The sequence below is a fragment of the Argentina silus genome (assembly GCF_951799395.1).
Source record: "Argentina silus genome assembly, chromosome: 7".
In the NCBI taxonomy this organism is placed as follows: Eukaryota; Metazoa; Chordata; class Actinopteri; order Argentiniformes; family Argentinidae; genus Argentina; species Argentina silus.
This window is the reverse complement of record NC_139661.1, coordinates 8,317,027-8,344,747: the sequence shown is the minus strand read 5'-3', so window position 1 is coordinate 8,344,747 and position 27,721 is coordinate 8,317,027. Positions and strand designations below refer to the sequence as shown.

The following is a 27,721-nucleotide window of genomic DNA, read 5'->3' as shown; positions in this document are numbered from 1 at the left end:
CAGAAAATAGGTCCACATATATATCACATTTATTAATACAAGTATGTGCCTCAAGTCTGACGAATAAGGTTTTGACAGGGTATTTGACAGGCAATTAATGTAGGATACTGTAGGGACAAAAGGGTGCTATTTGGCCCAGATAAGACCCTAAAAAGCAACAGTGGCAGAGAGGCTAAACATACAAAATCTACTTTGAGGATTAAGAGAAAAAAATCACAATTCAAACCAATAATATAATTCTCTGTTTGGTAATGTAATTCACACTGTGTAGCTGATAATGAGTAGAGTTTTAACACCGTCATGGTCAAATGTTTTCATTGATGCTGTCTATACCCAGTCAAAACCAACCCACTGTCTAAACCTGACCACTGACCTGACCTACTGAACGAACAAGTAGGCTAATGTAAAACAGCTGCATAGCCTGAACTCATCTTCAGTTCAAGGTACACTGTGTAAGGCCAGATTTAGTGTTTGAGTTACAATCAGATACTGTAAATGGCAATCAATTCAGATGTGAAATCATCAAGAGGTGACAGATACATTCAAGAGACTATCATTTTGATAGATGATGAACCATATATCACATCCATAGGCCTACCTGTGAATAGTTGCAAAAGGTTGAAAGCAACAGCTTATTGACATTGAACATACCATGGTGTAGAGTTTACAAATAAAGGGCATACTTCTCTGGAATTATTTAGGTTTATGTGACTTATTCATGTGAAAGCTTTCTATTGATTCAAGGCATGAGGAGGGCGTATCTTCGTAAACGCCCAATGGCACACATTTGGGCTCTGATTGGTTATGCGCCACACGAGTCTAGTGTCTGCCGTGCAACATTGCACAAACCCAAACAGCAGCGTATCAGGGAATAACAACGAGAAGAGCATCCACCGCCTGACCAACCTGCCACACGTACACCTTCGGTAGGGATCAAAACACAAACACAGATTTCGTCTGTCCTCGTAAATGTGTCACGGCACAAGGGACACACTCGATAAGTCATAGGAATATTGTGCGCATGTACGTGCTCTCCCTGCTCTGGAGGTTTGTATTTGATGACAATTGTGCAGGGTACTTATAGTAGGCTATTCAATTACATTTTGCGACTAATACCTATATTGCACGAATACACTGTAGTAGTTGGCTTAGGTGTTAGTATGGTTGCATTGTGCAATTGCAAAATACTGTTGAAATAGGTGATAACATGGGCTCTAGACTAAGCAGACAGAGTAGTCTGGACAATGAGAATTTTTCCAAAAGGCGACGCAAGCACCTAGACAGTACAGGAGAAAGCGACAGAGGTGCGAGTCGAGGCGGCGGGGACTTTCTGTTCACGCTGATGCTGAAATCAGACAAACTGCCGGGGATGCTGCGGAGGACAAACCACAGCCCGTACGTGAGGCGCGTGGCATGGATCCGAGAAATTCAAAAGCTGCTCCGTGATCGCAGGCTAGAGCAGGCTACCGACGTGCTCAAACTATTGAGGAAGGTAAGGACAAACCACCTGTGTTGAATGGTAATAATTGCGCACAACGTGCGACAATGTGCTTGGATCGGCTGAGCGGCATACAGTAATGCATTTCATATATTGATTGGTCATGTCATCTTTGCATATTTCAACCGGATCAAAATCAACATCGTGCGTAATTTATGCTGCCATGAATGAGATACTATCTGTTTACAATACCGGAAGCATCCCCCAATTATGCTTTGTAGGCCAGTAGGCTATCCTGTTACCTGTCCACAGCCACAGGTGCTCCCATTGACCCACCCACTAATAGGGTATACGGTGACTGGCGACTGGCCCACTCTCTCTTTTATCCCTGGCGTCTAGCTTCTTATTATCTTGTCACTATGACATAGTGCCAATATAGTAATGTGTTCTTATTCAGTCTAAATTACGCATTGTGACTATGTGACCATATAGGCTTCTACCTTCAAATACATGTATAAATGCTGTAGGCCTACATATTATGAATATGAAAATTTTCTGCAAGCATCTCTACTAATAGCAGAAACACTAGACCAGCTTGTGTGAATGGAATAATGACCTATGCTCTCATACATAAATGAATAGGCCAGTACCAGCAGTAATCACTGAATGTGGCCATTTTAAGTGGCAACAGCAGTGGTGTAACACCAACAGATTACTATCCTATGGGATTGTTAGTGACAGTCTGTATATAATGATTGCAACTGTGCCAGGCGGATGTCTGTTCTGCACAAAATGCCTCTCCATTCCATCTCATTACCCTGTTCTATTCCACCTCTCTGTAATGATGTTATGCTAATGTAATATGCTTAGAATTGACCCTCATTGAGCAGCTTGCATTACTTGGCAAATGAAACCTAAGTCAAGCTGGTTGGCTTGGTTTCATGCATAACTTATAATGTTATCCGTTGACCACTACATTGCGTTGTGGTGGGTTTATCAACGAGCGGGAATTCTTAGTGCAGTGGGTATGTTCATGCTATGATCAATGCCACCACCATAGCTGTAGGTGATAGATTACTGCTTGTCTGCTTTTGTTATCTCATAGGTGTAAGTGCCACTCCCCTGCCTCCCTTTTATCCCCTGGTATAGCCAGGGCAGGATCTCACCTCCCCTCTCAACTGTCTAATGCACCCATTAGAGCCTCACATCCACCCCCTCTCTGCCCCTAATGTCTCTCTCCCTATTCTCTATAATGGACCTCCAGTGTGACATCAGGAGAGTGAGTGACCCAGAGTTCTCGACATACAGAACATTTCCCCATTTCATATTGATTTACTCAACTTCTGTCCCAGAACATTTGAAAGGTATAGAAGAGACTTTCATATACATGCATGTAGATCCACAAATGTCAAACACTGTAGATAGTGTAGACATACGATAGATATAGTTTTGACACACCTAACTAATGTGCTGTACTGTATGCTTAGTCATGGGTAGCAGGCAGCATGTGATGAAGGAATGCAAGATATCTTGAACATTAGATTGTGGCCGCACGCATTGTGTGAAGCTTTGATTTTGTCCTACTTATTCTCCATCGATAGATGTTGGAGGGATCCGATTTTCAAAGCGTGTTATCAGCTGATGAGAGTGATTTCCATAGTGATACTGTGGGTGTGATAACAGTACTACAATTGGTGCTGTAACAACAGGTGTTTGAGTCCTGTTTGTAAGCTCATTATTAAGCCCATCTCTCTTACAGCCGTTAATTACACTGAAGACTTGACAGAGGAGAGCGTTGAACCTCCTTAATCAAGCCAAGGAGATAACCCAGGGAGGGAAGCTGCATGACAGGCGCCTCACAGGGGACCCAGGCTCGGCTCTTTTAAATGAGTTTCAGTTTTATTAAACAAGCCTCACATTATCAGCAGGCAGGGTATTGCAAATGGGCACATGTCACAGAAACTCAATCATGTCTTTTACTCAACTAAAGGGATGACATCCCCAGTCTGGTTAATTAATATGTTATGGTGAGTTAACAGTTTAAGAACAAACATCCCCAAGTCAGCTACCGAGTTCATAGTCTTATATTAGCAGTAAAGTCATGTCTACCCAAGATCTCATTAAAATGACTCATTGCTTCAAGCTCTGTGCTGGTACATGTGTATTGATCATGTCTGAACTCAGATGTGGTTAGATGTGGGGCGCAAGGACAAACACAAAGGGAATTTTGTACATGTTTGTTCTCAGGAAAAGAGAAAGAGTATCGTCTGTTTACTGTTGCCCTTGTTAAAAGGCAAGTCATGTGTGGCTGCTGGTCTCCACTCAAACTGTCCATTACAATCAAGGCGTGTGTGTGTGTGTGTGTGTGTGTGTGTGTGTGTGTGTGTGTGTGTGTGTGTGTGTGTGTGTGTGTGCGTGTGCGTGTGCGTGTGGCAGCCTCGCTGTCTCTCATTACACAGCTCTCTGAATGTGTGCTTCCATATCTACCCATCACATAGTCAGCCTAATTAGGGCTTTGTAGATTTGAGGCGTATAGGCTTAGGACAGAAAAAAACCACTCCCTTTCAGCTCCATTTCTTCTCTCCTTCCTTCATTGTTCGTTTACTTGTTAAAATGTGCTGTTTGCAAACCTTTTTGTTCCCTCTTTTTTTGTTGCCACTGATTTGTAGCTTGTTATGGACAGCATTTCCAAGCCATTCTCTTTATCTTTACCTGGCATGTCAAAACTATGCTGTTTCAGCTCTCAAACATTTGTGTCTGCGCCATTCATAGACATGTTTCAGCTGGAAACAGTGAACCAATGACACACAATTGCTTTTTATATCGACACTTCCTTTTGAATAGATTAGTATTAAAAGAAATACATATAGCGTCTGCTTTCTCAGTGGGATGCCAGTTCGTAGTGATGTGGAGTGTTCAGTATGGTATGGTAGTGTTCCTTGACTCTAAATCACTGAGGTGTGGGTGGATATCCCAAAAGAAATGCTGCTGCCTAAAGCAAGGCACATTGGACGCATTATTCAGGTAGAGCACTGCTCAGATGAAAGCCTTCTCCACTTTGAATGAATATTTTAAAACCACCGAAATAAACCATTTCCCAGATCTGTTTCCCATCTACATGTTTAGCATCGTATTTTCCCGAGAGCCTCTCGACATTGTCTTCATATAGTTATATCCTATTTCTAATCATGTCTTTCAGGTGTGTGACTTCAAACAAATTGTTAGGATACAAAAAATCATGCCCTTTGTTCAATGTTTCTAAAAAGCCTCTTTGAGTAATGCTGTGTCTCGCCTTGTCTGATTTGGCAGGATCTGGGTTTGGAAGGCGCATCCCTCAATGACATCTTGTACAAGAACGCTGCTTTCCTCAACCTAGTGGACCCCATCTCCCACGAACTGCTGCTGAGCCTGGCTCGTGAGATGCAGTGCCCTAAGAAGGTGAATTCCACAGACCACTGCAGAACAAGGGGCTTCCCCTGTGGATATGTCAAACCTCGCGACCGAGTAGCATGAATCGAATTAAGTTGTTACAGTGGTATCAGTACGGTGCAAAATCCATCCATGTGAGTGGCTGCTCCCCCATAGTTTGGCTTTATGATGATTGAGCTGAGAGCTCAATGTCAGTGTTTGCACCACGTATTGTATTGCACCACGCAGAGGAGCTTGATGTTGTTCATGCAGAGAGAGGTTGATAAAACAACAACATGGTTACATAATAGTAAATTAAAAATTATGCAGAAATTGGATCAGGATGCCAAAAGAAACAAGGTCAACATAACAATACAACAGAAATGTACAAGGAAAAAACTGTTTACTAGTGGGTGTATTGGATCTCTCCTTTTTGTTTCTTCAACACTCTTGCTGTTTTCCACACAGTTGCACACTGCCTGTGATTAGATGTACTTGCTCCAGCAAGGCACCTAAATTGTGTTTTCTTCAGGAATAGCTCAAGGTAACAGACTCAAAGTGATACAATAACAACAGCTCCTAAAGTATTTTTTAACAACCAGAATGTTCTGCTTCGGTCAAGGAAGCTTTGATAACTATACTGTACATAACATGCAAGTAGTTAATGTTTTGTTTTTGTGTGTGTGGAATGTATTTTTCCTGAACATGATTAAATATTCTCAAAGAGAGTAAGTTAGGTCTATGTTGTCTGGCAATCCATTGTTGTTACACTTTTCATTCGTTTTGAGGATTTATTTTCCTTTTATCCCCAGGATGCAGACACCATAAAGTCCTCTGATAAGATCTGCCGACAGTTGATCTACCACCTGACCCCACACTCTAAGTGGCTGAGACAGAGCATGTCCAGGCGGAAATCCCAAGCCTGGTAAGCCTCTCTTCAACCAGCCCTTCAGCACAATTCCAGCTCCTGTCTCTCTGTGTCAAATACATGTCTCTGTCGTATCTAGTTCTAAGAGCCAGCATCTTTTATGTGGGTTTTGAGTGGGTTTGGCTAACATTAGGCTAGGCTTTCCCTGGCCAGGCTATGGTAGGACCACTGTGATAAGAAACCCAGATCATCCCTGCGGTTGCCACCACAGTAACGGTTTGTGCAATGGCATTGGTCATCGTCTTCTTTGACATGGGCCAGGCAAATCTACATACAGTACAAATTTGTCCAGTTCCGGTTTTTTTTTTAGGAAGTAATGGGGGACGGGTTGTATTTGATGAGATCCATCGGCTCTGATGAAAACATGGTCTTTGTATCAACTTGTTTAGTTATAATCAGATTGCATTTACGTGCAAACAGTGAATATGGAAATAGCTTGCATATAAATTGACAGGTTCTTTTGTATCTAGGTATTGTTTAGTAATTCTGCACATGAAAAAGAAACCGCATATGATTACATTCGTCACTGTTATTATTTATTTTCAGATAGATAGACAGTGTAAATAATGCATTTTCTTAAGATGAAATGAGCAGGAATAGAAAATAAGCCACAGTGAACAACCTGAGACGGACTCATTAGGCTTTAATCATAGCCGAGGTATTATGCTTCAGTCGTTCGTATCAGCATAAGAGGCAGAGAGAGAATAATATCAATATGCAAGAGAATCTAGTGAAAATAGACATGGAGTCAAACATTGCCCTGTCTTGCTGCAAAATTGCAGTCAAACTTGAAAAAAGCTTCGCCTTTGACGTCTTGTCACCCCAGTTTAGGAGAGACATTAGGTAAAAATGAGACTGACAGCATCTTAGTCATGTGCGGACATGTTCTCATGTTGAACTCGCAGTTAAAGGGGTTCTTTTCACTGAGTCATATCGTTGGCTCCATAAAACATGCAGAGAGAGACTGTCTGACACTGTCTGAGGCAGGCAGCAGAAACATTAGTCATCACCTCCTAGCTCTGGTTCAGCTTGAGGGAATATCTAACCCATATCTAACACGGCAATGTCACCTTCTGGGATTTTCCTGCTTACAGAGATAAATGGATTGGAGTACAAAATGAGGGATTGTGAAACCCCTAGGTGTAAACATTCTTAAACCAATACCCAATACTGTGACCTAATTCTAAAGTCTAATCCTAATCTAATCGTTCACTAGTTTACATCAGTTATCACTTATGCTTTTTTGTCTCTCCATCATCAGAGAGAATGCAATACATCATTTTCAAACAGAGAACATGAGAGAACATGACAGTCTGTCTGATGGGAGTGTAATCCCGGAACCCAGAATCTTAGTGAGACATGATGGGGTGCAAAGTGGAGCCTGTCCAAAACCCAACATGTGGTACAGGGACCTTACTCTTATCCTACTCTACTCAAAGGTGCAATCACCATGCCAACCATTGAGTGACACCTCCACCCTGTCGTCTTCACACCAATTTCCACCCATTGTTGATCTCCTCTCTGCCATTTGTCACCTCTCTTGCATTCAGCCACTTTTGGGCCGCAATGACATACACTATATCCGTAAAACCTGGTTCCTGAAGTTACTGTCCCTCATTTTCACAGAGCTAGATCCCGTCATAGCATAGGTAAAAGTCAAAGTAAAGTCTGAATAGGTTTATTTCTCTCAGGAACAAACGCATGGGGTTTCCCAGGGCGCCTCCAATAGTTAGAGTAAGACATTAGTCTCTTCCTCTGTATGAGATGTATGAGTCATCTTATGTGGGATCCCTGAGGTACAGAAAACTGTGCATGAGGCCTATCATAATGTATCAGCTCAGTCCACAGGGGGTATGTGCCCACACTAGAGACAGCTGAGGACGTTGACTGGTGGGAACCTGGCAGTGCCATGTGTTTAAATGGCAACCCTGAAGCCGGCAGGAGAGGAGACACCTGAGATGACGGGGGGAGGGGATCCACTGATCAGCCTGATTCGATTGGACATTCTGCTCCTGTACCTTTACTCAGGTTTTGACTGGGCCTGTGAAGGGACCACATGAATAATAGAGCCAAGCTTAAACATTAATGACTTTGCAAAAACAAAATGATGTGAGCAGGGGAGACACAGGGAGAAAATGGACTCCTTGGAAGAAATGACTCACATGTGGCGCTCCCAGCAGGATTGCTTTTTCATAGCCATCTGCTTTGGCTCTCCATTTTGACAGTCACAATAAAGCTATTAATTCTGGCTCTATTCATGCAGTATTCATATACAATTGTGTTTTTATTATTCTAGCAGGATGTATAGCTGAATGACTGCATCCACTTATTCTGTTACATGGGTGACCTATTTATGCCATGTACGTGCAGTGATGTGAGAGTCATTGAAACGTCCAACCCTGATTGGCACACAGAAAGACCCTTCTAATTTACAGTGACCCTCGTAAGAAATTCCCGTGGATTTTATGACTGCAATATAAGAGTCGTAAAGGAGTGCAAGACACAATTAAGAGCCTGTTTTTCAAGGTAAAAAAAATGCAAGAGTCGGTGTCTGACAGAGTAGAATGAAGAAGGCTCTTTCTTATGGGGTATCGTCTTTGCCGTTTCTTTCCTTGTTCCCCGGAGCACAGAGAGGATGTGTGTGAAGAGAAGGGAAGGGGCAGGTGAAAACCCTTTCACACCTGCAGGGGAACAGCAGCTGCCTTCAGCAATTACAGTCTGTTATGTGCCGCCAGGGAAGATGAGCTTTTTGCCAAATAAAAGGCAGTGTGAGAGATGAAAATGAGGGGAACAAAAAGGAGGGAGGAGGAGGAGGAGGGAGGGGAGGGGAGGGGAGAGGGAAGCAGTTCCACACGACTTCTATTAGAGAGTCATCTTTTCACCCTTATGATACAGCACTCTGTAACACTCTCATGTGGGCCTTTGGAAATTAAATTTCTACTGCCGGTGTTATTCCTGTCAGGCCTGGATCCATTACTTACACAGGAGGAGGAACGGCTCTGTGATGAATGTGTCTTTATGTTATGATCAGGAGTGCAACAATGGTTATGAGTATGACCACCTTATATAGCTGCACAATAAATATGATCTCTGTGTAAAGCATGTACAGTTGATATGGTGCTGTGTCAACATATTAGAACAGCCATCTCTCTGTTTGAAAAATAGCCACAAATGCTTTATAGCACAACAAGTAGCAGGTGGTGTCACTGTAAGTCACTGGGTGCTGGGCGACATTGTAATTCAAACCAACACCCACAAATCAGAAGCTCAGGGTAGTTCTGAAAGAGCTCTGGTGAAACATATCATTTCTAGAGAATAGTAGAGAGTAGGGACTTGTCAAACACCGTAAGTCAGCATGAAGCGTTTTGCATATGCAGAAGGTGTTAAGGTCAGTGTGCGTGCGTGCATGTGATGTAGACCTACAAATTGTATTTGTTTGTATGAAGCTTTACTGTGCAGTAGATCCATGTTCATTGCCTCTGTTCCTCTCCCTCAATGGTCAGAAATGGGGTTGTCTGCGTCATCTTTATCGATTAATTCTGTGAGTCATCTCTATCATGTATCAACTTCTGAAAGTCAGCATTAAAGCAACATGACGGTGCAATACCTTTATTACTAATCCAGCCTCAGATACTCAGATCACACAAATGTCATCTTTCAAAGGGCATGAGGATTTACCTCTGAAAGGCTCATACTATTAAGCCCTGAACTGAGACAGATATCCAGTCTTAAGAACAACATTTTGCTTATCAGTCACATAGAAAAATGAATTAAATGTCAGCCTTATATTGAATGTAACCCACACCTGCCTCAAGTTTTTTTTAAATATCTATAGAAACATCAGACCATCTATAATTAAATACAGTCTAATATTCTTCATGCTGAGATACTAAGCAAATCCTGTTTTCTTTTTTTGATGGTCTAAAAGAGCTTGAAATATTTGCAGCTCTTGTTCACACACTTGTTATCTGTAAGTCTGACCATGAAGCATTTTTTTTATTTTGGGTAAGCATTTATCCTGTTTCTTCTAGTAAACAGGATTGTGATTAGATGGTTTAATTTTCAAAATGATATAACTGGTATTTATGTGTCATACAGTCCGACGGTGAGTGATTCTGGCTCTCTAAAAATATGGAAATCAATAGCGTATGCTCTCTAAATGAGGCCGTTGGCCGCTTCAGATGTTTTGGCTCTTCTGTTTACATTGGTAAATCCTCATGCTGGAGAATCTATGTCAGCCTTCCGCTCCAAGCCTGCCCAACCCCACTCCTTTATACAACACAGGAAACACAATATTACACCAGGGGCATATTCCCAGTTCAGAGAGACAGTAAATTGGGCCACTCTTTTCACTCCATCTTCTAAGACATGACCTATCTTAAATGAGCCAATGTATTTTTGATCACAAAAAGTTTTACTAAGATCTGGTAATCAATATCCAATACTTTTTCCTCCCTCATTTTGTTTTCACAGTCTCAAGACAACCCTACAGAAGAAGCTCTCCAATGACACGGTGGACTTGTCTGGCATCCCTCTCTCTAACCGAGATATCCGCCAAGTTGCCTTCTACCTGCAGAACAGTGGGGACGCAGTGGTGGCTGTGGACATCAGTTTCACTGAACTCCAGGATGACAACCTGCGTCTCCTGCTGCCTCTCCTGGGGTCCCTGCCCAAGCTCAACACCCTGGCTCTGAACGGCAACCGTCTCACCCTGGCCACAGTCAAAGACCTCACAGAGACCCTGAAGGACCCAAAGAAGTTCTCCAACCTGGCATGGATCGACCTGGGTAACAATGTGGACATTTTCACCATGCCGCAGCCGCTGTTAGTGGCACTCCGACGCCGCTGCAGCCTTAGAAGCAGCCTGCCCACGATCTATGAGTACACAGAGGGCCAGCCCTACTGCTACCACATGGAAACCTCTATCGAAGAGCCCAGCCACTATGACGAGGAGGAGGAGGAGGAAGAAGAAGAGGGGGAGGAAGATGTGGAGATTGATAAGCTTGAATTGGAGCCCTGGGGCTTAGGGGGGAAGAAGGTGTCGAAGGACTTCACCCTACACTACTGTGAGAGGTGATGCAGTAACCTCCCCAGGCTCATCCCAGCTGTGGTTGAAAGGCCTTCCCACAGCTCCCAGTTACTAGCTTCCCCCACTTCCCCCTCACACCATGAGCCCAGTCACCCATTGTGGCACGAGGGAGTTCAGCGCCACACATTCAGAGACCCTCGTCGCAACACAGCCACCAAATAATCTCAACCATCTATGAGTTAACCCACACAAGACCGCAGTTACTGACGATTACGATGGGGACTTACTGTGTTGGCGGATGGTGCTCCTGGGAACGAGGTACGGTTTCATTGGAGGGGGGCTGGATGAATTTTGGAAAAGGCGCTCTCTCTCTCTTACAGTGGCAGCTGTGGAGCAAACTCCAAGGACCTCAGATGGTTTGATGGAGGAGCAGCATAACGATGGTGGTTGTAATGGAGCTGCAGTTGGTTTAGAAGCCGTAGATCCCACTGGGTTCTCTACCAGGACTGAGACTATCTCTGGCAGGCAGGACCTAGCTCCACATTGTGTGTTCTCTGTTAATCTCTCAACAAAGGCTATGAAACAAGTTCAACAGACTATACAGCCGACGACCCGTCACGTGACACCGGCAAAACTGCTAAGTCAAGACTTTTTGCGTTTTCCCCCCCTTTCGAAATGTCCACTTGTGAATACCCACGCATCACTTGTGTAGATGTAAATGATGACACAAAACATGGCTCTGTTGTATGTCCACAGGCTATTTTTGTGCACTGGTGGTGAACAAAGCAATCTTAGAAGACAACAGGTAGGACTCAACAAAGGACAGTTGTCACTGATTGTTTGCAGTTGCCAAAACTCTGAGATTCCCCTCTCCTTTTTTGCGCTTTTGGGCTGTTTTTGTCATTATCACATCCACCACATTTTTGGGATCCATACAGTATGGGGTAACTTACCCCCTAGGGTGGGCCAATGAGTCTCTTTGTAGGAAGGGTACCCCTAATGGAACCACAAATGAGCACTCAATACAACTCACCATTTACAAATGTGTTGTTAACAGTGTGTATGTGCTCATGTGTTCTTCTTGTGTTTGTTTGTTGTGAGAGTAGGAAGTGACTATTACATATCAGTTATAGGCAGTCCAGACCGAAGATCAGCATGTTGGGCTGAGTTAAGTGCTGGAAAGAGATGGTCTTTGAAATTGCACATCCAGTAATGATCGAGTCCAGCTGTGCTCCTTGCTGCATTGCACTTTAAGGAGAATTGACCTCAGTTCTATTTTACAGACTTCCCTTTGAAGCATAGACATGTTTTTTGCCAAGACAATCCATATCACTATTAATTTTCCAAATGATATGTAAGACTGTTATACCATCAATTCAGTTAGGTAATTCATAATTAACAGATGACTCACAGGAAATAATATACTAATATACTTTTAAATACTATTGTCTGATATAGAAAATATGTTTGAGTGTGTTTAATGTGATAGCAGCTGTGTAATGTGTGATTAATGTTGTAACTGTTTGTATTATTGCTTTGGTGTCCTGTCCTTTGTCAAACCAAGCAATTACAGTAATTATTCTAATTGTGAAAATGAGCACACTGACTTCCACTGCTGGAACAACTAGGGGATAAACAAGGGGGAAGTTATTAATAGACATAATCATACAGTATAGTAAGCGTTCAATATTTCACTGACTTGCTATATGAACATTGACATACTAAGCTTTCAAAAGTACTTTTTAAGTCAAATATGTGTTTGTTTGAACAACATAAGCAATGATATTTTGTATGCTTTTTATGTGAATAAGGGAATAAACTACAGTCCATAGTTTGCTCACATTGTATGTTTAAGCATTGTGTCGATGTTATACTATTTGTCAAATTTATGTCGTTGTCTATGTATTTGTCATACCATACTTCGAATGACAGTTTACTGCCAATAAAACACTTAATCCAAGCAACGTTTTTGTGTTTTCTCAGGTTAAAGTATACCATGGTGAGAAAGGCTAGAGGAGCATTAGGGCCACTAGAGCCTGTTTATGTATTTGAGTTTGTCAGTCATGATCAGTTGGTTGGGTGTGTTTATGTATGTTTATGTTGGGGCTATTAAGAGAAGATGGATGAGATGTAATATAGCAGTATTACTACTTAATAACCCACAGGTGTTGTTTATATGTCTTTGTGGGTGGTTTTGACCTCTTTGCAGCTGCTCGTTGGCACAAACAGGAGGCGGATGTGTAGATGTGCCGGTAAACAGACCAGTTTTATACTTGAGAGGTGAGGTTGGGTCTGTTTTGAGTTGGGGGACTGTGTGCCTGTGCCAGCGGATCATCTGCGTTGTTGCACCCCATTAGCAGAAAGCCTGAGCTGCCATCATGTGCCAGGGCGAGGCAGGGTGGCAGTCACATGAGGCCCTGTCCCTGGTCCTCCACAGCCTTTTGTTCCCCCTGCCAGAGATGGTAATGTGGCATTTCCACCAGGTGGCTCCTATAAGGTCATGGCACAGCATGACTGTCACACCCCCCAGGGCGCAAATACTAAACTAAGAGATACACACCATAAAAGTCCTTAGGAATGCTGTCTTTAACTTCTTCAAATGATTTAGGTTTTCCCCAACTTTAATAACATGGCGATATAAGGTAATGTACGTGAAAGTTCAATTTATTCAACTCTATTTGCTACACATTATCTACAGGCATCACAGCTATTCAACGGCTTTTTTGGTATGCCTTGGTTGCTGTATCCCCTCAGAGTGGATAGACCCCTCCATATGTCCAGTGGATAGCAAGTACTCGTTCCAAATATCAAGAATTTGGGCCCCATCCTGCTCCTCTGCTAGAGCATTGATGTTTGCTTGAGTAAAATAGATCACAGTCAGAATTAAGCCTGTCTCTGCAAGGGGGATCATTTGTGATGATGTATTTTGTACCGTTGCCACAGAGGGCTCATGGCTACAGAATATACTTAAATCTTACAGGAATGCCATCAATTTAAAAATATTTCTATAACTACTTACATTAAATGACACAGCAATAATTATCATAACAAAACATTTATTAGAGAGAATTCAGATTGAAGTAAAACCATTTCATATCACAGTACTGTATTTGCTCCAATCAGAAACTCAAAAGACCACACCAACAAATACTCTCATTTTTCAGAAACCTTGATCCGGGAAAGAGCTTAGTATCGGTGATGAGTCAATTATCTTGCTTCAGCTACTGTATGCTGCACCACAAAAACATTAAACACCGCAAAAAGCTAAGCAGGCAGACAGCTCCTAATACAATTTGCTATAGAGTTGCAGAAATACCCAGAAGATTTCAACAGGGATGAGCTCGGGATATAAAATATGGGCAACCGACAAACTGATTCCCTATGGGGATATCATATTTCAAACGTTCACTTTATTGTCCCATAGCAATGCAACAGCTTTCAGTTGTTCCACATTTGGAGCTGCCTTAGACCACACAGCTCTTATCTCTGCACATCCAAGCAGGTAGTGGACCAGGTCGATCCTTAGACCCTTCGGCTAGAGGCTTCAACAGACTTTTAGGGTGCTTTATTCCACTTGATAGTTACTATCAGTTAGGGTTAGGGTTTACACAACATTTGTCTTATGTTATAACATTCTTGCATGACAAATAAGACACTGATATCCGATGGTGGTTTGCATCAATTGGAGCAAATATTTATGAATCTTAATAAATGTATTCATGAGCCTCACACATTGAATAATAAGGTCTCACAGCTTATAAATAAATTATGCAACTCTTTCATTAGCCCAGAGGGTGCCCATGGGCCTAAGAGTCAAGAGGTAAGACATTAAGTACATGGAGAAAAAGTGCAAAATACACTAGACCGCCTCATACCACAGGTACTATAGTAACATACTGAAGGAGGAATCCATTTGAATGAATTTAGCATGGTTTACTTCAAAGGTATAATGCCAAATGTTAAAAAAATAAGATACAATCAACATATATGAACAGTACAGGTATTCAAAAACTCCCTCCATAAACAGTACATAGACTCAGTGAAGTACATAAGTTATAGTTCTGGAATATGTAATGCCTCAATAACTTATACAAGAAGACACAGGACATACAGTACCTAGCATTGGGCACATACTTGTAACTCAGTGTACAGAAAATAGATGCTCTGTACCCTATTTGCTAATTTCATCAAGTCAGGGATGTGAAACATACAGTCCAGGAAAGGCACAACTTGGAGTTCATAAAAGAAAATGTATATGAAAAAGTACATTCTGTTGAAAGACTGTCTATGACCAGTGTCAGAAACCCATTCCCTGCAGGTCAGTATCCTGCTGCTTTCCCCATCTTTCTGGCATCTGATACAGCACAGATGCAACCTCCCTCCTTCTCCACAGCATTGACCACGTTGTAGAAATACTTTGGTACTTCCACTGTGTGTCCTAGAGACTTCAGAGCCTCCACGACAGCCTTAGGGATGGAAAGCACATCTCAGTGAAACTATTTAAAAAGCTAAACATATTCACCACTTAGATCTATGATAGGCAAACAATATTCTTCATTCTTAACTCAATTCTACTTTATTGTTGATGTTTTCTGCAGATTCCCTGCATAGTATTCATGATACAGTATGTGGTGTTGATACCTTGTCAAAGGCAGGTTCAAAGTTCACTACATTCTTGGGGTTCACATACACAACTGGGGCAGCAATAGCCTCCTCGAGACTCTTCCCAAACCACAGGTGGTTCATCAGGGTCTAGCAAAGTGACAGAGAAATAAAACCATAAGGAGGACGATGGGGAGTTTATACTGTAGATAGTATAATATTCTAATAATAGTGTGTTTGGGACACGATGTGATTTAGAACATCCGGTGGAATATGTACAGTTGGTGAGGATTATATTTGGTACTGTGTGGCTCAGCGGTATTTGAAGGCTGAATGTCTTATCTATAACATGTTATGTAACCATGGACTTACCAAGGCCACCCCAGTAGTGATCATGCTACCACCCGAAGCGCCAATCACCAGAGTCTTATACTTGGACTGCAACACAACAGGGGACATGGAGGAGGGAGGCTGCTCACCTATAGATCAAAATGATTGGCAGCAGAAAGGAACAACATTCTCTAAGAAGAGAGTATCTCACAAATACTCAGGATTAGGAGATACAATATATGTTTTGATCATGTTAGCTTTACCAGCGACAATGTGGTCTGCCTTCCCACAGAAGTCCGACAACTCGTTATTGAGGATGACACCAGTGTTTGGGGAGAACACCCTGGACCCAAAGCTGTGTGAAGGGAAATATATTTTACATGCTGTACGCAAAAGGAGTAACCCGAAAAAATGAAGACCTTGCAAATAACTATTTCATATTATGAATTGTGCCAAGGGTTACAGTTTACATCTGTCAATGGCAGATATTATACATAGAAATACATAGGCAGATATTATACATAGAAATACATACATTATTATACAGGAGGGTGAGAGTGATGGTAATAACAGTGAGGTGTACTACTCACATGTGATTGATAGTGCTAGTGACAGACACAGCAGTTCCATCTTCAGCCAACACAGACACATGTGTGGTGCCCATGCTGTCCAGATGTGGTGTGACATTATAATGCTGGGCTTCGTGGCTCCTATCACTGCTGATCATGGTCCTGATGTAGTCAGCAAACTCCTGCTCAATGAACTTCAGGGCCCTCTGACCAAAAGAAGGGACCTTGATAAGGGTTATCTCCATTTTCATTTAACACATGTTACAACTGTCATGCTTTGGAGTTGTAGAAGCTTTGAGTTGAATGATATGTTTTTACAGTATATCGGAAAACGTAGGGGTTGCTGATATAAATATCTCTAGAGCCACCTCTGTGTGTGGTTGATTTGAAAAGCATGTGTGTATGTCAGGGGAGGCTGGTGGAGGTGATTGGTATCAAACACATGATAACGTGATAACATTCTTCATTCCATTCCATGCATTACAATGAGCCCCACATTTCTACATTCACCAGCCTCCACTGGTGTATGTATGGAGAGCAAATCTTGTGAACAATCAATGAGAGAAACCCAGCAATATCTGCCTGCTCATAGTAGCATAATTGATTCTGCCACAGGATATAAGACAGTATTAATGCATTGCTGCTCCTGGCTGGCGACAGCTGAGGATAATGGAGAAAGCTCAATAAAGCTGTAGCTCAGACTCAGTGCTGGCTCCAGGTCACTGTTAATGCCCTTCACCACAGGCCCCCAAACAACAAAACAATACTTGGTGTTCCTGTGGAAGGAGGGGGAATTAAAACCTGCCTGAAGTCTAGGAAGATTAACGACACTTGTTCCACATTGCAATTTCAGCCCACAGAGGCCAATAACTTGCCTATGACACCAGCTGCACTAAATGACCCTCAAAAAAACTTGATATTGACTATGACAGGTATTTTTTTTATATCTATACCAAAATGTACAGTAATTCATGATTTTAGAAAAGAGCAGAGCTAAGCTGGTAGCTTTAATGGCTCCTATGTGGCTCAACATGACCCTGAGACTTCCCTGTTGAGATAAAACAGCACTTCAATCATTAAAGTTTTACTAAGTGCATTGGCCTTGACCGATACTGTATAATGTGATAGGTTCCCTCATGATTTCCTTTATATGTGACTGGAATGGAGTGTTGTGGAACTTACTCCTCCTGAGCTGAATTGTGGATCACGGATGTACTTCTTCAGTCCATTGGCAAACTTACAAGCTTCAATGTAGCGATGGTAGGTGAGAGTCTTTTGCTCACTGATCAGGGAGGCTGCATTCAGGCTGTATCCTGCAGACAATGACATTAGAAGGATGTAATATGGCCTCCAGGTGGACCTCTAGGATGCTTTTAATCTTCAGGATCATAAAACCGATGATATTCCACCCAATATCAATATCCAACATGCAATCATGTCAGTCAAAGAGTATAGTTTCATAAGAAGATATGCCATGTCTCATATACATGGAGATCCGTGCTAATACATTCAATATTAGTGTCATTAATTTATTATTCCCAACCTTTCATGGTGTTAAGGATGAAACTGAGGATAGCACCTCCTGCTGGGGGTGGAGGGAAGTGCATCTGGTACTCTCCTAAGGGGATGGTCCACGCATCTGTTACTGTGACTTTAAATGAGTTCAAGTCCTCCATGGCAAGTGTTCCACCTACAAGACAGTTACCAACAGACACACGTGTAAAAACAAAATGTGTTCAAGCTCTAAAAAATGTTTTATGAATTGATCAGCTAATATGCTCTCAGAATGCATACACATACACAGGCACATGTTTGGGTGTGATCAATGTGAATGCATTAGGGACTGAATGGATTGGTCTACTTGTAATGAGAGACATTTGCTGTACAGAACTGACAAAATGGAGGAGACAAGTGAATATCAAGTATAGCTTCTCATATCTACTGTACCTGCATCGCGTATGTCCCGAATTAAATCTTCTGCTATTTTTCCAGTGTAAAAAGCATCTGCCCCATGTTTGGCAATAGCCTCCAAAGTGTCAGCAAGCTTCTCAAACTTCACAGTATCTCCAACTTTCAGCATGTTTCCATCCTTATCTGAAAACAACTGACTGGGGACAGGTAAACAAGGACAGTATGGGGAATTGCTATATGCTCTTGTTAATACTTTTCAAACTAGTATACATCCATTGTTTCCTGTCATCCGGCTACTATTTCATTGTTGAGTCGGCCAAATGAGTCAGATTCTTAAAAGCTCAGGGGTCAGTATTGTTTTTACCGTAATGTTTGGGTCTCATTTCTGTCGACAATCTGGACAAAGCGGCCCAAGATCTCAGCAATAGGGATGCCCTCTCTGGCCAGTTTGATAGTTGGCTGAAAGAGGCTGGCCCAGGGTAGTTTCCCAAAGAGTCTGTGAGCCTGTTCGTACCCACGAATCTCACCAGGGACGCCAATCCATTGGCTTCCTGAAACAGGAGTGAGGGGCAGCAGACTCTTAAACTATGTTCTCTCTCTATCAATCTCACACTGCCTAAGGCTGTGTACCTCTTTAATAAAACAGTTGGTACATGTCTGTACATGTCTACCATTGAAATATCATGTTTGACCATTAATCATAATGTTCTCACAGTAAGTTGGATTTGTACCAGACTTTCGTGAGTTGATTTCTTTAGGAGATTTTTCTTTGCAGTCTAATATGATCAGTATTGTAATATTTATAATCATTGTGGAAGTTTACCATCTTCTGTATTAAATAAATAATGTATGACAACATGATTAATGGTGTTATACACAAAGCCAACTTGGGACTGGATGTTCCCTGTGTGTGGTCTTGGCTCAGAACACATGGCAAGTTCCTGTTTGAACGCTGACGGGGTCCTATTTGTTCAGTTTAGTGTGTAGGCCTATAGAATCAGATGGGATCTAAAAGGGGAGAAGACAAAAGGGAAGCAGCAAAATCATCTCCCTTTCACAGGGAGAGGAGTACCAGAGGGGCTGATATAAGCAGTCCTGCAGAGCCAGTTAGAAGGAAGGATTAATGTCACATGTTTTAGACATAACAATAGACAAAACAGACCAAAGAAAAAGGCTCATTTAGTACTCCCCATGTACTAAATGAGTAGCGATCCACAGAGAAATGGTACCTTAATAAAGTTTAAACTGTTTTGTAGTGGCATTGAATGTCCTTGTTCAATAAGGACCCAGCACCAAGGAATTAAAATCATTGCCTAAACAGTTATGTGGGCTTACAAACACCCATAATCGGCAAGTGCATTCCACAGGATTACTGATAACTGATTTTCTACTGTGATCCCAAAAGGAGCGAGAGAGCTAGAAAAGCAAGACAGCTCACAGAGAAGTGTGTGTGTGTGTGTGTGTGTGTGTGTGTGTGTGTGTGTGTGTGTGTGTGTGTGTGTGTGTGTGTGTGTGTGTGTGTGTGTGCGTTATTTTGATGACACATACTGTACCTGGTATCTGTTTGAAGACCTCTGTACATCCACTGAGTAGGTCATGTTTAAACTCCAGAGGGACAGTCTCTCTTGCATTGATGATTGTGACCTTACCTTTGAAATGAAGGAATAAGCATGGCAGCTGTTTCTTTCCCATGTGTGATTTTTCAACCATCAATGTAATTATGATATCTTTAGTAGTGGTTTGAAATTAGTTCCTTACCATTGCTTCCCATCACCGTGAATATGGACCCCCCGCCAATGCCCATACTCTGTGGATTGACGATAGATGTGCATAGTAACGCAGCAATGGCGCCATCTACTGCTGACCCTCCTCTCTGCAGAATGTCTCTGGATAGGAGTTTACAGCGTTCACTAGTAGTAGGCTACTTCTATCTCGGCTTTGACTCTGTTGCAATAAGAAGTTGCATTTGCACTGACAGCACCATTATAATTAATTTCAAATTATGTTGTAAATATATCAATGGTCCATGTATTTTAGTAGCCTAACCTCTCAGATGAAGAGTAACAATAGCCTATTGCACTACATACATAATATTTGTTACATGGATGGAGTTATCTTATCGATCTAAACCACAATAGCTGCCTCGCCTGTATGTATTCAAATATCACCACAATAATAATTTCATCAATTTATATAATAATAAGAATAAGAATAAAGCTAAATATATTCACCATTTATTCGACGATCGCACCAAACATTGCGCGCGCGCACGCACGCACACACTTTCTCTCTCTCTCTCTCTCTCTCTCTCTCTCTCTCTCTCTCTCTCTCTCTCTCTCTCTCTCTCACACACACACACACACACACACACACACACACATTCACTTCTCTTTGGAAAGTTAATTTAGACTGTTTGTTCAAACAAAGACCATTCCGAGGCCTATTTAAGAATAGATCATAGATCATATAATTTGACGCTGTTTGTGCAACAACAAATAAACTTGTTGTTGTAAACTAGCTTTTGAAAAACGAAACACAAAAAAAGTTATCACGCACTTACCGTCCAACCTTAGAGCATGTTTCAGAGTCTGCAGCGACCGCTGCTCTTTTAAAGACCCCTTCAGGACACTCTCGCTTGGCGAATACTGCTATGCAGACAATAATCGCAATTACGATCAGTAATGTTACAGTTAAACACATGTATATCCTTGCTTTAGATCTGGCCATTTTTTCTACTCATCTAATTGCACCGGTCTTCGAAACGTTTGTGACCCTATTCAAACTCCTAATAGATGGACAGTCAAACTCTACCCATTTAGTACATATAGGCAATCTATAAGAGAAAGTAGCGATGTGAAGAGTTGTAAATCCCTCTGGTCCAGGTTGTTGAACGTCATGTCAGCAATGGTATTTATTCAGCGACACTCTGTGTGGGCGGAGCACACATAGCACAGAGGGATTAGAATAGTGAACATGTTACACCTGGCACAATGTTGGGGTTAGGCTCGCGGCTATCGCAACTGCAAGTTTGATTTATCCACCTAGAAATTAAGGTCTATACAATACTTGTATATATACTACCTATATACTACCTAGAGATCTGAATATACAAGGTCTACTAGGCTTACAGTCATTGGAAGTGTGTTAACGTTTTAATTGCAAACAATAAATTATTCTAATTCCAATAAATTGTCATATGCATAGGATACTATAGGCTTTAAATGTAGGCCTATCTTTATTTTCATGCAGGCCTGTGTGTTTTATGCTGGATGTACGTATTGTAGGCTACATTACTGCCTTTACTTTGGTTTTCGGTTAGGCTACTTCAGGGCCCCGATATTTCGCTCTGATGAATCATTAATTAATGGTAGTCTCATAACATTCAGAGCAACACTGTAACATTGGACGCGCCTATGAGATCACAAGTGCATTTTGGGAACTGTAGTGTGTAGTAGGCATAGTTATTGACAAACGCGGTCGATTCGTTTAGGGTGCGCTGATCTGTCCCTATGACTGGAGTCGTTGTTACTTTATTTTTACGGACAGATAAACCTATACATATCCGTCGCATTGCCTTCCGAGAGTGCATTTAATTGAAGTCGAAACATTGGCTTCCATTGGCGTCGTATCGGTCTGGTTTCTTCTCCCTATAGTCATCATAGTGCAACATTTTGACTTCTCTGCTTCCTGTTGCACTGCGGTGCTTTTGTACGTAGCCTACAGTAAAGCCTTGCCTGCTTGTTTAGTTTAATCCATTGGGTTAACCGCCGGTTAGTGTGATTGACAGATGATGGATCTTGTAGTGATATTCGGTTTCGTATTAGGCTACAGATTTTTCCTGATGTGATATGATTTATATCACATAATGGTGGAAGAAACCTTTGAAAATATTTTTGTAATATGGCAAACCTGTAGCTTATTTACCATCTACGATGAAAAAGGTGAGTAGGCCTACATGATTATGATTTTGCGTTATTATTATTAGTGTTATTACGATTATTATTATTATTAGCTCATTATTGTTGTTGTTGATTGCTGTTATTATTATTATTATTATTATAAATATGGTATTAAAAACGATATTATATATTATATATATATATATATATATATATATATATATATATATATATATATATATATATATATATATATATATATATATATATTACTTTGTTTTCATTGGCTACAAGTGCATTGCATTGGATATAGCTAGATCGTTAGAGTGAATCTCCATTTGTCGTATGCGATCATGACACGATCACGATGGACGACCAATTTGGTTATTGGGAATGGGAAATAGAGTGTAGGAGGGAGGTGTCAAGGAATTATTGAGAGAGAGGGAGAGAGAGAGAGAGAGAGAGAGAGAGAGAGAGAGAGAGAGAGAGAGAGAGAGAGAGAGAGAGAGAGAGAGAGAGAGAGAGAGAGAGAGAGAGAGAGAGAGAGAGAGAGAGAGAGAGAGAGAGAGAGAGAGATGGTTCGCCATCCCTGTAGGATTTGTTAGATAACGACCGTTCCTCAAGCATCGAGTGAACTGTGTGGTTGAGCGAGACGAGGTTGTGTGGGGGCGTCTCGGTGGACTGTCAACCGGGAGATGGCTGTTCAAGCGGGTTTGCCGGACCATTTTTGGTGAGATGGTTGTAGGAGTGATATGAATGTTTATGTTTATCGCATCTTGTAACAGCTATTGCTCCCCGCCCATGTCGTGATTGTGGTCGGAACCCACTCAGTTCATTTATTGACGGCTGCTTATTCTTTGTTATGCTCATGTTCATGGTTGTTCCCACATCATGTCTTGGCTCCGTTTTACTTTTCATGTCTAAAAGAATAGGGCTATTCCATAACATCATAAGGACTTATTTATGTGGGTGGATGTCAGCACAGTCAAATCTAGTTTGCATAATTGTATATTCGTGATTGTCATCTTAGGCTTGCAAGTGTGTGTGTGTGTGTGTGTGTGTGTGTGTGTGTGTGTGTGTGTGTGTGTGTGTGTGTGTGTGTGTGTGCGCGCGCGCGCGAGAAAGAGAGAGAGAGCTATCTCAAGAGAGAAGGAGAGGGAGAGATAGATATTTTGGTGTTTAAATGCAGCAATGTGCTCATGACTCATGGCCTTGTACAGTGCGGAGGTGTGTGGAAAACTGAAATGCCATCAGTAAATGTGTATCTTCTTCCGTGTGAGGTGCAGTCACTGTTTGTCCAGGGCTGTGTGTGGAGTTTCTGCAGGAGCTGAGGGTGGTGCAAAGGGTGGGAGTGTGCTGGTTTGATATGGAACCAAGCGGGAGAAGTCATGTGGGAAACTGGGCTTGCTGCCTCTGCATTGGATGCTTGCTAACTTGGTAAAGCCAAACCTTAGATTAGCTGTCCAGTGCCTTTGCCTTAATGTCCATTATCTCTTTTTTGTCTCTCTCTCTTTCTCTCTCTCTCTCTCTCTCTCTCTCTCTCTCTCTCTACCTCTCTATCTCTCTCTCTTTCTGATGCAGAGAACAGATGCCCTGAGATGTGTTGTCTGTCTGCATTTGTCTAAAGGAACAAGGGAAGAAACAGCACAAATACCGCACAGCCAGACACCACCATGCAGGGGGAGTCCTCCCCACATCTCTGAGTGCTGAAATGTCAAAATTGGAGGCAGAGTGTGTCATATCAGATAGAGTCAGACTACATACAGTAGGGGGGCTGATAAGAGCTGCTTGAAACTAAGCTTTCAGACACCCTGTGGATGAGGTTTTTTTAAAGTCGTTCTTAATCACTATCAAGAGAGCTTTGGTCATTGACCTTTTCAACAGCAGTTTCTCAGTTCATACTCACCGTGCTTCAGAGGGGAGCTAGAATGGAGTGGTCACTGGAGAGAGTTAGGGAGATGGTGGCAGGGGGGATGCAGTCTATGAGGGAGTGTGAGTCCAGTGCCTTTGGCACGGCCATGTGTCTGCTGCTGCTCTTCGTGTGGTACTGTTACAGGGTGGGCCGTGAGCACAGCTCCAGCCCCTTGCGTGGGGGGTACAGCACAGAACCCAGTCGTGTGGGAGGGGGTGGGGGGGCCTTGATCAGCTCAGAGGGGGGCGGTAGGGCTAAAGGAAGGCAGGTGTCCGGGGTGGAGGAGCAGAACGGGTTTGCCTACTGCCAGTCCTCAGAGTGCTTTCGCTGTTCCCACACTGGGGAGGGTCTGAACCAGAGGCTGTACCACAGCCTGCAGGATTATGCCAAGCGCTACACTTGGTCAGGCATGGGCAGGGTGCACAAAGGGGTGCGTGACCAGGGCCGTTACCTCACCAGTCGGCCGACAATCCAGAGACCGGAGGTGTTTTTCCTCCCCGACCTACCCTCTGCACCCTTCTTCTCCCGGGATGCACAGAAACATGATGTGGAGTTGCTGGAGCGGAGCTTCCCTGTTCTGCTGGCTGAGTTTGAGAATATCTACCACCACCCCCCAGGACGGACGGGCTCCTCCCTCCCTCCGGGCTGGAAGGCCAACACCACGCCTCACGGGCAGTGGTGGACCTTCTACCTGGTAAACCAGGGCACTCCGCTAGCCCTCAATGCCAGGAGGTGCCCCCGAGCCTGGAGAGTGCTGGGCCAGCTGCGCACCTTTATTGCCAACAACGTGTTTGGAAACGCCTGCTTCTCTGTGCTAACCCCCGGAGCTCTGATCACTGAGCATTATGGCCCGACCAACGTCAGACTGCGTTGCCATCTGGGTAAGAGAAGGAGCTGCCTGGAGGGCTACAACGGTTTTAAATATAGGGCTGTCACATATGCACCTGGCCCTCTATTTGTTAAATCACCTGTGCCTCTGTGAAGTCATTTGAAATAGTAATGATGACGTTTGCTATTGTAAGGTTCCTTTACGGACACAGCTGAAAAAGTACTGTATATTCAAATGTGTTTGTGTCATGTGATATTTTCCACTATACAAGGCAGACTGACTTGCTGTCTTTTCCCTGCAGGTCTTAGAGTGCCCTCTGCCTGTGAGCTGGTGGTTGGAGGGGAGCCGCAGTGCTGGTCTGAGGGGAGCTGTCTGCTGTTTGATGACTCCTTCCTCCACAGGGCCTTCCATGAGGGTGAGAGCTGTGTACCGGGAGGACATTGGGAGGGTTCAATGTGTTCTACTTAGGTAGTATGTGGGATAATTCTGATAAAGTGTTATTTTTAGCTGTTATAGAGGATTAATTGGAGGAAGACAGGAACCTCTGTTGACAATGGCCATCTTGATATTTGGTTGTGTAGCAAAGTTGGTTACATAATTTAGTTTAGAGTGCTTACTGGTCTAATAACAATTTAAGATTACCAAATTATCAGAAAGTAGTATATTTGTTCTAATACAGTACCTGTTCTGTACTGGAGAGAGGTTGTTAGCCTTGGGGCTCTGTGTCATTGTCACTGTGGTTTTGTTGTTATGTTCAGGCGGTGCAGAGGATGGCCCCAGGGTGGTCTTCATGGTGGACCTCTGGCACCCGAATGTGGCAGCTGCTGAGAGGCAGGCTCTGGACTACATTTTCACCCCTGGACGCTGAGACAAGAGGGAGTGAGAGGAGATGTGGGAGAGAAACAGTGTGCTAAAAGAGAGACAGAGAATGTGTGTCAGAATAGGAGAAAGAGTTGGTGGAGAAAAGTAAAGAGCAGTAGGAGTGGGATGGCAGCCTCTTGGGTCTCTAGTCCAGATTCCACACTCACTGTCTTCTAATCTTCTTTCTCCCTGTAACTCTCCCTTAGCAGCTACTGACTTTGACCAAACAATGTCAAATGTTACATTTGAATGTTTACAGACCCAACCTTTATCTTCATGATTATCCTTGCCTATGTGTGATAGTTTACTGTGCTCTCCTTTAGAAATCAAAACAACTTTCACAAAAACCTGGTTGGATAAGCACATAGAAAAATGTTTTTTAGACCAACTGATTTGCTTGAGACAGCCTGTGCTGTTGCTACACAGGAGACATGTTTGTCTTTGGTAAATTTACTAATTGATAAATGGTTGTAATATGGTTGTATTTGATATCAACTTTGTATTTCTGTAAATAGGGTTGGAATACAAAACATATCTGAGAGGTTTTAAGATATTATAGTCTTACATAGCTATTGTATGGTCTTGATTTACTGGCACAGTAATGTATTTCATTCCTCTCTCTAGAATTCTGAAATGATTGCAACATTTGTCTTTTGATACATTCATTTTGTAGATATTTGAAATGTTTTATCAAGTGATAGTAATTGTTCAGTGGCATTTTATATCATTTAGTGATTTATCAGCTGCATATCAAATTCACAGTGATATTATTCCCTTATAGATGCATACTCGTGGTAATTTTGAACAGTATTTCTGTACATTTAATAAATGGCCCATTATCTGATTTAGCCAACTTTATGTCTTGAATTCCGCCTCTCATTTTTGCATGATAATAATGTTGTGTGTATTAATATCTTAATTCTGAATGAATTCTGAATGAATTTGCCCCTTGATTAATACATAGTTGAAACCTTATTTATAGAGGACCATACATGTAGCCGAATACAAGCTGTTGAATGCAGTTGAATATATAAAGTGTGTGTATGGCAATAATCAGCATTATGTTGTGTGTGTCTGGGTTCCAGACTGTTTCTGCTTGCTGCAATGCCACCTCATTGAATTGCTATGCAGCTTGTGCGTCTCTCTTTTACTCCAATACTCATGGTCTTGTTGCAACTTTATGATAACAAAAGAAAAAAACGAATTCAAGTAGCCTTTTCAAGTGCATACCAAGTGCACATTAGAGAATGGAATGGTAGAGAAGAATATGAAATCACTTGCAAATGTGGAGAAGTTGTTCTGCAGTTTTGTATTACTGACAGAAGGAGGCGTAGGTGTGCCATGTTTCATCTGAAGCTGCTTGGAGCAGTAGAGGGTTGAGTGATGACTGCAGCCAACCCTTGTCAAGAGACATGAAAACAGAGATTCAGGCCCCATCAACACATCTGCTCCTTCCGAGCAGAGGAAACAATGAATGATAATGTAAAATGCCTGAGAGGAAACACAAATGGCCCTCATATCAGATGTTATATGACAAACTACAGAGCCTTGCTTGAGACCTGTGAGTTTTTTTGCTGCTTTTTATCATTTTGCCCATCTGCACACAGCAATGAGAAAATGGGCCATGTTGTGCCTGGCAGCTCAGATGTCTGGAGCATGGGTTCAGTGTTGCTTAGTCAAGTGATTCACAATGGGGAAAGGGGGGGGACTCCTCTTCAACATTATTAATTTAGAATACACTTCTGCTCTGGGGTGTGTGTGTGTGTGTGTGTGTCTGTGTATGTGTGTGTGTGTGTGTGTGTGTGTGTGTGTGTGTGTGTGTGTGTGCGTGCGTAAGCAGAATGGAGTTTGAGTGATTTTTTTAGTTATTGCAGGGATTTGGGAGAGCAGTTGGAGTTGTTGATCCAGCAATCCTGAAGATAACGATGTAAACATATTACTGTAGGAGTCCTATGCCATCAAAGTCCAGGCCTAGTGGCAGAGGTAAACAAACAAAAACAAAAAA

General features: G+C 42.4%; 3 protein-coding genes across 5 annotated transcripts; 2 read left to right on the top strand and 1 right to left on the bottom strand.

The window, feature by feature from the left end:
* The first annotated feature begins 881 nt into the window (after nucleotides 1-881).
* On the top strand, nucleotides 882-12,753 carry lrrc75ba (leucine rich repeat containing 75Ba). The gene is made up of 4 exons (XM_083672782.1): nucleotides 882-1,492; nucleotides 4,748-4,876; nucleotides 5,659-5,771; nucleotides 10,248-12,753. The coding sequence occupies exons 1-4, from the start codon at nucleotides 1,208-1,210 to the stop codon at nucleotides 10,849-10,851; spliced, it is 1,131 nt and encodes a 376-aa protein (XP_083528908.1). The 5' UTR covers nucleotides 882-1,207; the 3' UTR covers nucleotides 10,852-12,753.
* Nucleotides 12,754-13,842: 1,089 nt separating this feature from the next.
* On the bottom strand, nucleotides 13,843-21,115 carry ggt5a (gamma-glutamyltransferase 5a). Of its 3 annotated transcripts, none has more exons than XM_083672775.1 (12): nucleotides 20,776-21,115; nucleotides 19,974-20,101; nucleotides 19,769-19,864; nucleotides 18,580-18,766; nucleotides 18,252-18,412; nucleotides 17,848-17,994; nucleotides 17,487-17,617; nucleotides 16,326-16,510; nucleotides 15,999-16,090; nucleotides 15,778-15,884; nucleotides 15,445-15,555; nucleotides 13,843-15,269 (listed from the first exon to the last, which is right to left on the bottom strand). In XM_083672775.1, exons 1-12 carry the CDS (start codon nucleotides 20,940-20,942, stop codon nucleotides 15,123-15,125), a joined length of 1,659 nt encoding a protein of 552 aa, XP_083528901.1. In that variant the 5' UTR covers nucleotides 20,943-21,115; the 3' UTR covers nucleotides 13,843-15,122. The 3 variants fall into 3 exon arrangements, with proteins under 3 accessions (XP_083528901.1, XP_083528902.1, XP_083528903.1); XM_083672776.1 differs by having other exon boundaries at nucleotides 17,490-17,617; XM_083672777.1 differs by having other exon boundaries at nucleotides 15,117-15,269; nucleotides 15,494-15,555.
* Nucleotides 21,116-21,718: 603 nt separating this feature from the next.
* On the top strand, nucleotides 21,719-26,568 carry asphd2 (aspartate beta-hydroxylase domain containing 2). Its single transcript, XM_083672784.1, has 4 exons — nucleotides 21,719-22,156; nucleotides 23,696-24,907; nucleotides 25,157-25,270; nucleotides 25,614-26,568. Exons 2-4 carry the CDS (start codon nucleotides 24,043-24,045, stop codon nucleotides 25,721-25,723), a joined length of 1,089 nt encoding a protein of 362 aa, XP_083528910.1. The 5' UTR covers nucleotides 21,719-22,156; nucleotides 23,696-24,042; the 3' UTR covers nucleotides 25,724-26,568.
* Nucleotides 26,569-27,721: the final 1,153 nt, after the last annotated feature.

What these genes read in the sequence shown, in the direction of transcription:
- lrrc75ba (XM_083672782.1), top strand. Translation starts at nt 1,208, where the DNA reads ATGGGCTCTAGACTAAGCAGACAGAGTAGTCTGGACAATGAGAATTTT. An exon ending in TGCTCAAACTATTGAGGAAG is followed by an intron (nt 1,493 to 4,747) that starts GTAAGGACAAAC and finishes CTGATTTGGCAG; the next exon opens with GATCTGGGTTTGGAAGGCGC. An exon ending in AGATGCAGTGCCCTAAGAAG is followed by an intron (nt 4,877 to 5,658) that starts GTGAATTCCACA and finishes TTTTATCCCCAG; the next exon opens with GATGCAGACACCATAAAGTC.
- ggt5a (XM_083672775.1), bottom strand. Translation starts at nt 20,942, where the DNA reads ATGGCCAGATCTAAAGCAAGGATATACATGTGTTTAACTGTAACATTA. An exon ending in AATGAGACCCAAACATTACG is followed by an intron (nt 18,413 to 18,579) that starts GTAAAAACAATA and finishes ACCTGTCCCCAG; the next exon opens with TCAGTTGTTTTCAGATAAGG. An exon ending in ACTAGCACTATCAATCACAT is followed by an intron (nt 16,091 to 16,325) that starts GTGAGTAGTACA and finishes CCCTTCACACAG; the next exon opens with CTTTGGGTCCAGGGTGTTCT.
- asphd2 (XM_083672784.1), top strand. Translation starts at nt 24,043, where the DNA reads ATGGAGTGGTCACTGGAGAGAGTTAGGGAGATGGTGGCAGGGGGGATG. An exon ending in CAGACTGCGTTGCCATCTGG is followed by an intron (nt 24,908 to 25,156) that starts GTAAGAGAAGGA and finishes TTTTCCCTGCAG; the next exon opens with GTCTTAGAGTGCCCTCTGCC. An exon ending in CCACAGGGCCTTCCATGAGG is followed by an intron (nt 25,271 to 25,613) that starts GTGAGAGCTGTG and finishes TGTTATGTTCAG; the next exon opens with GCGGTGCAGAGGATGGCCCC.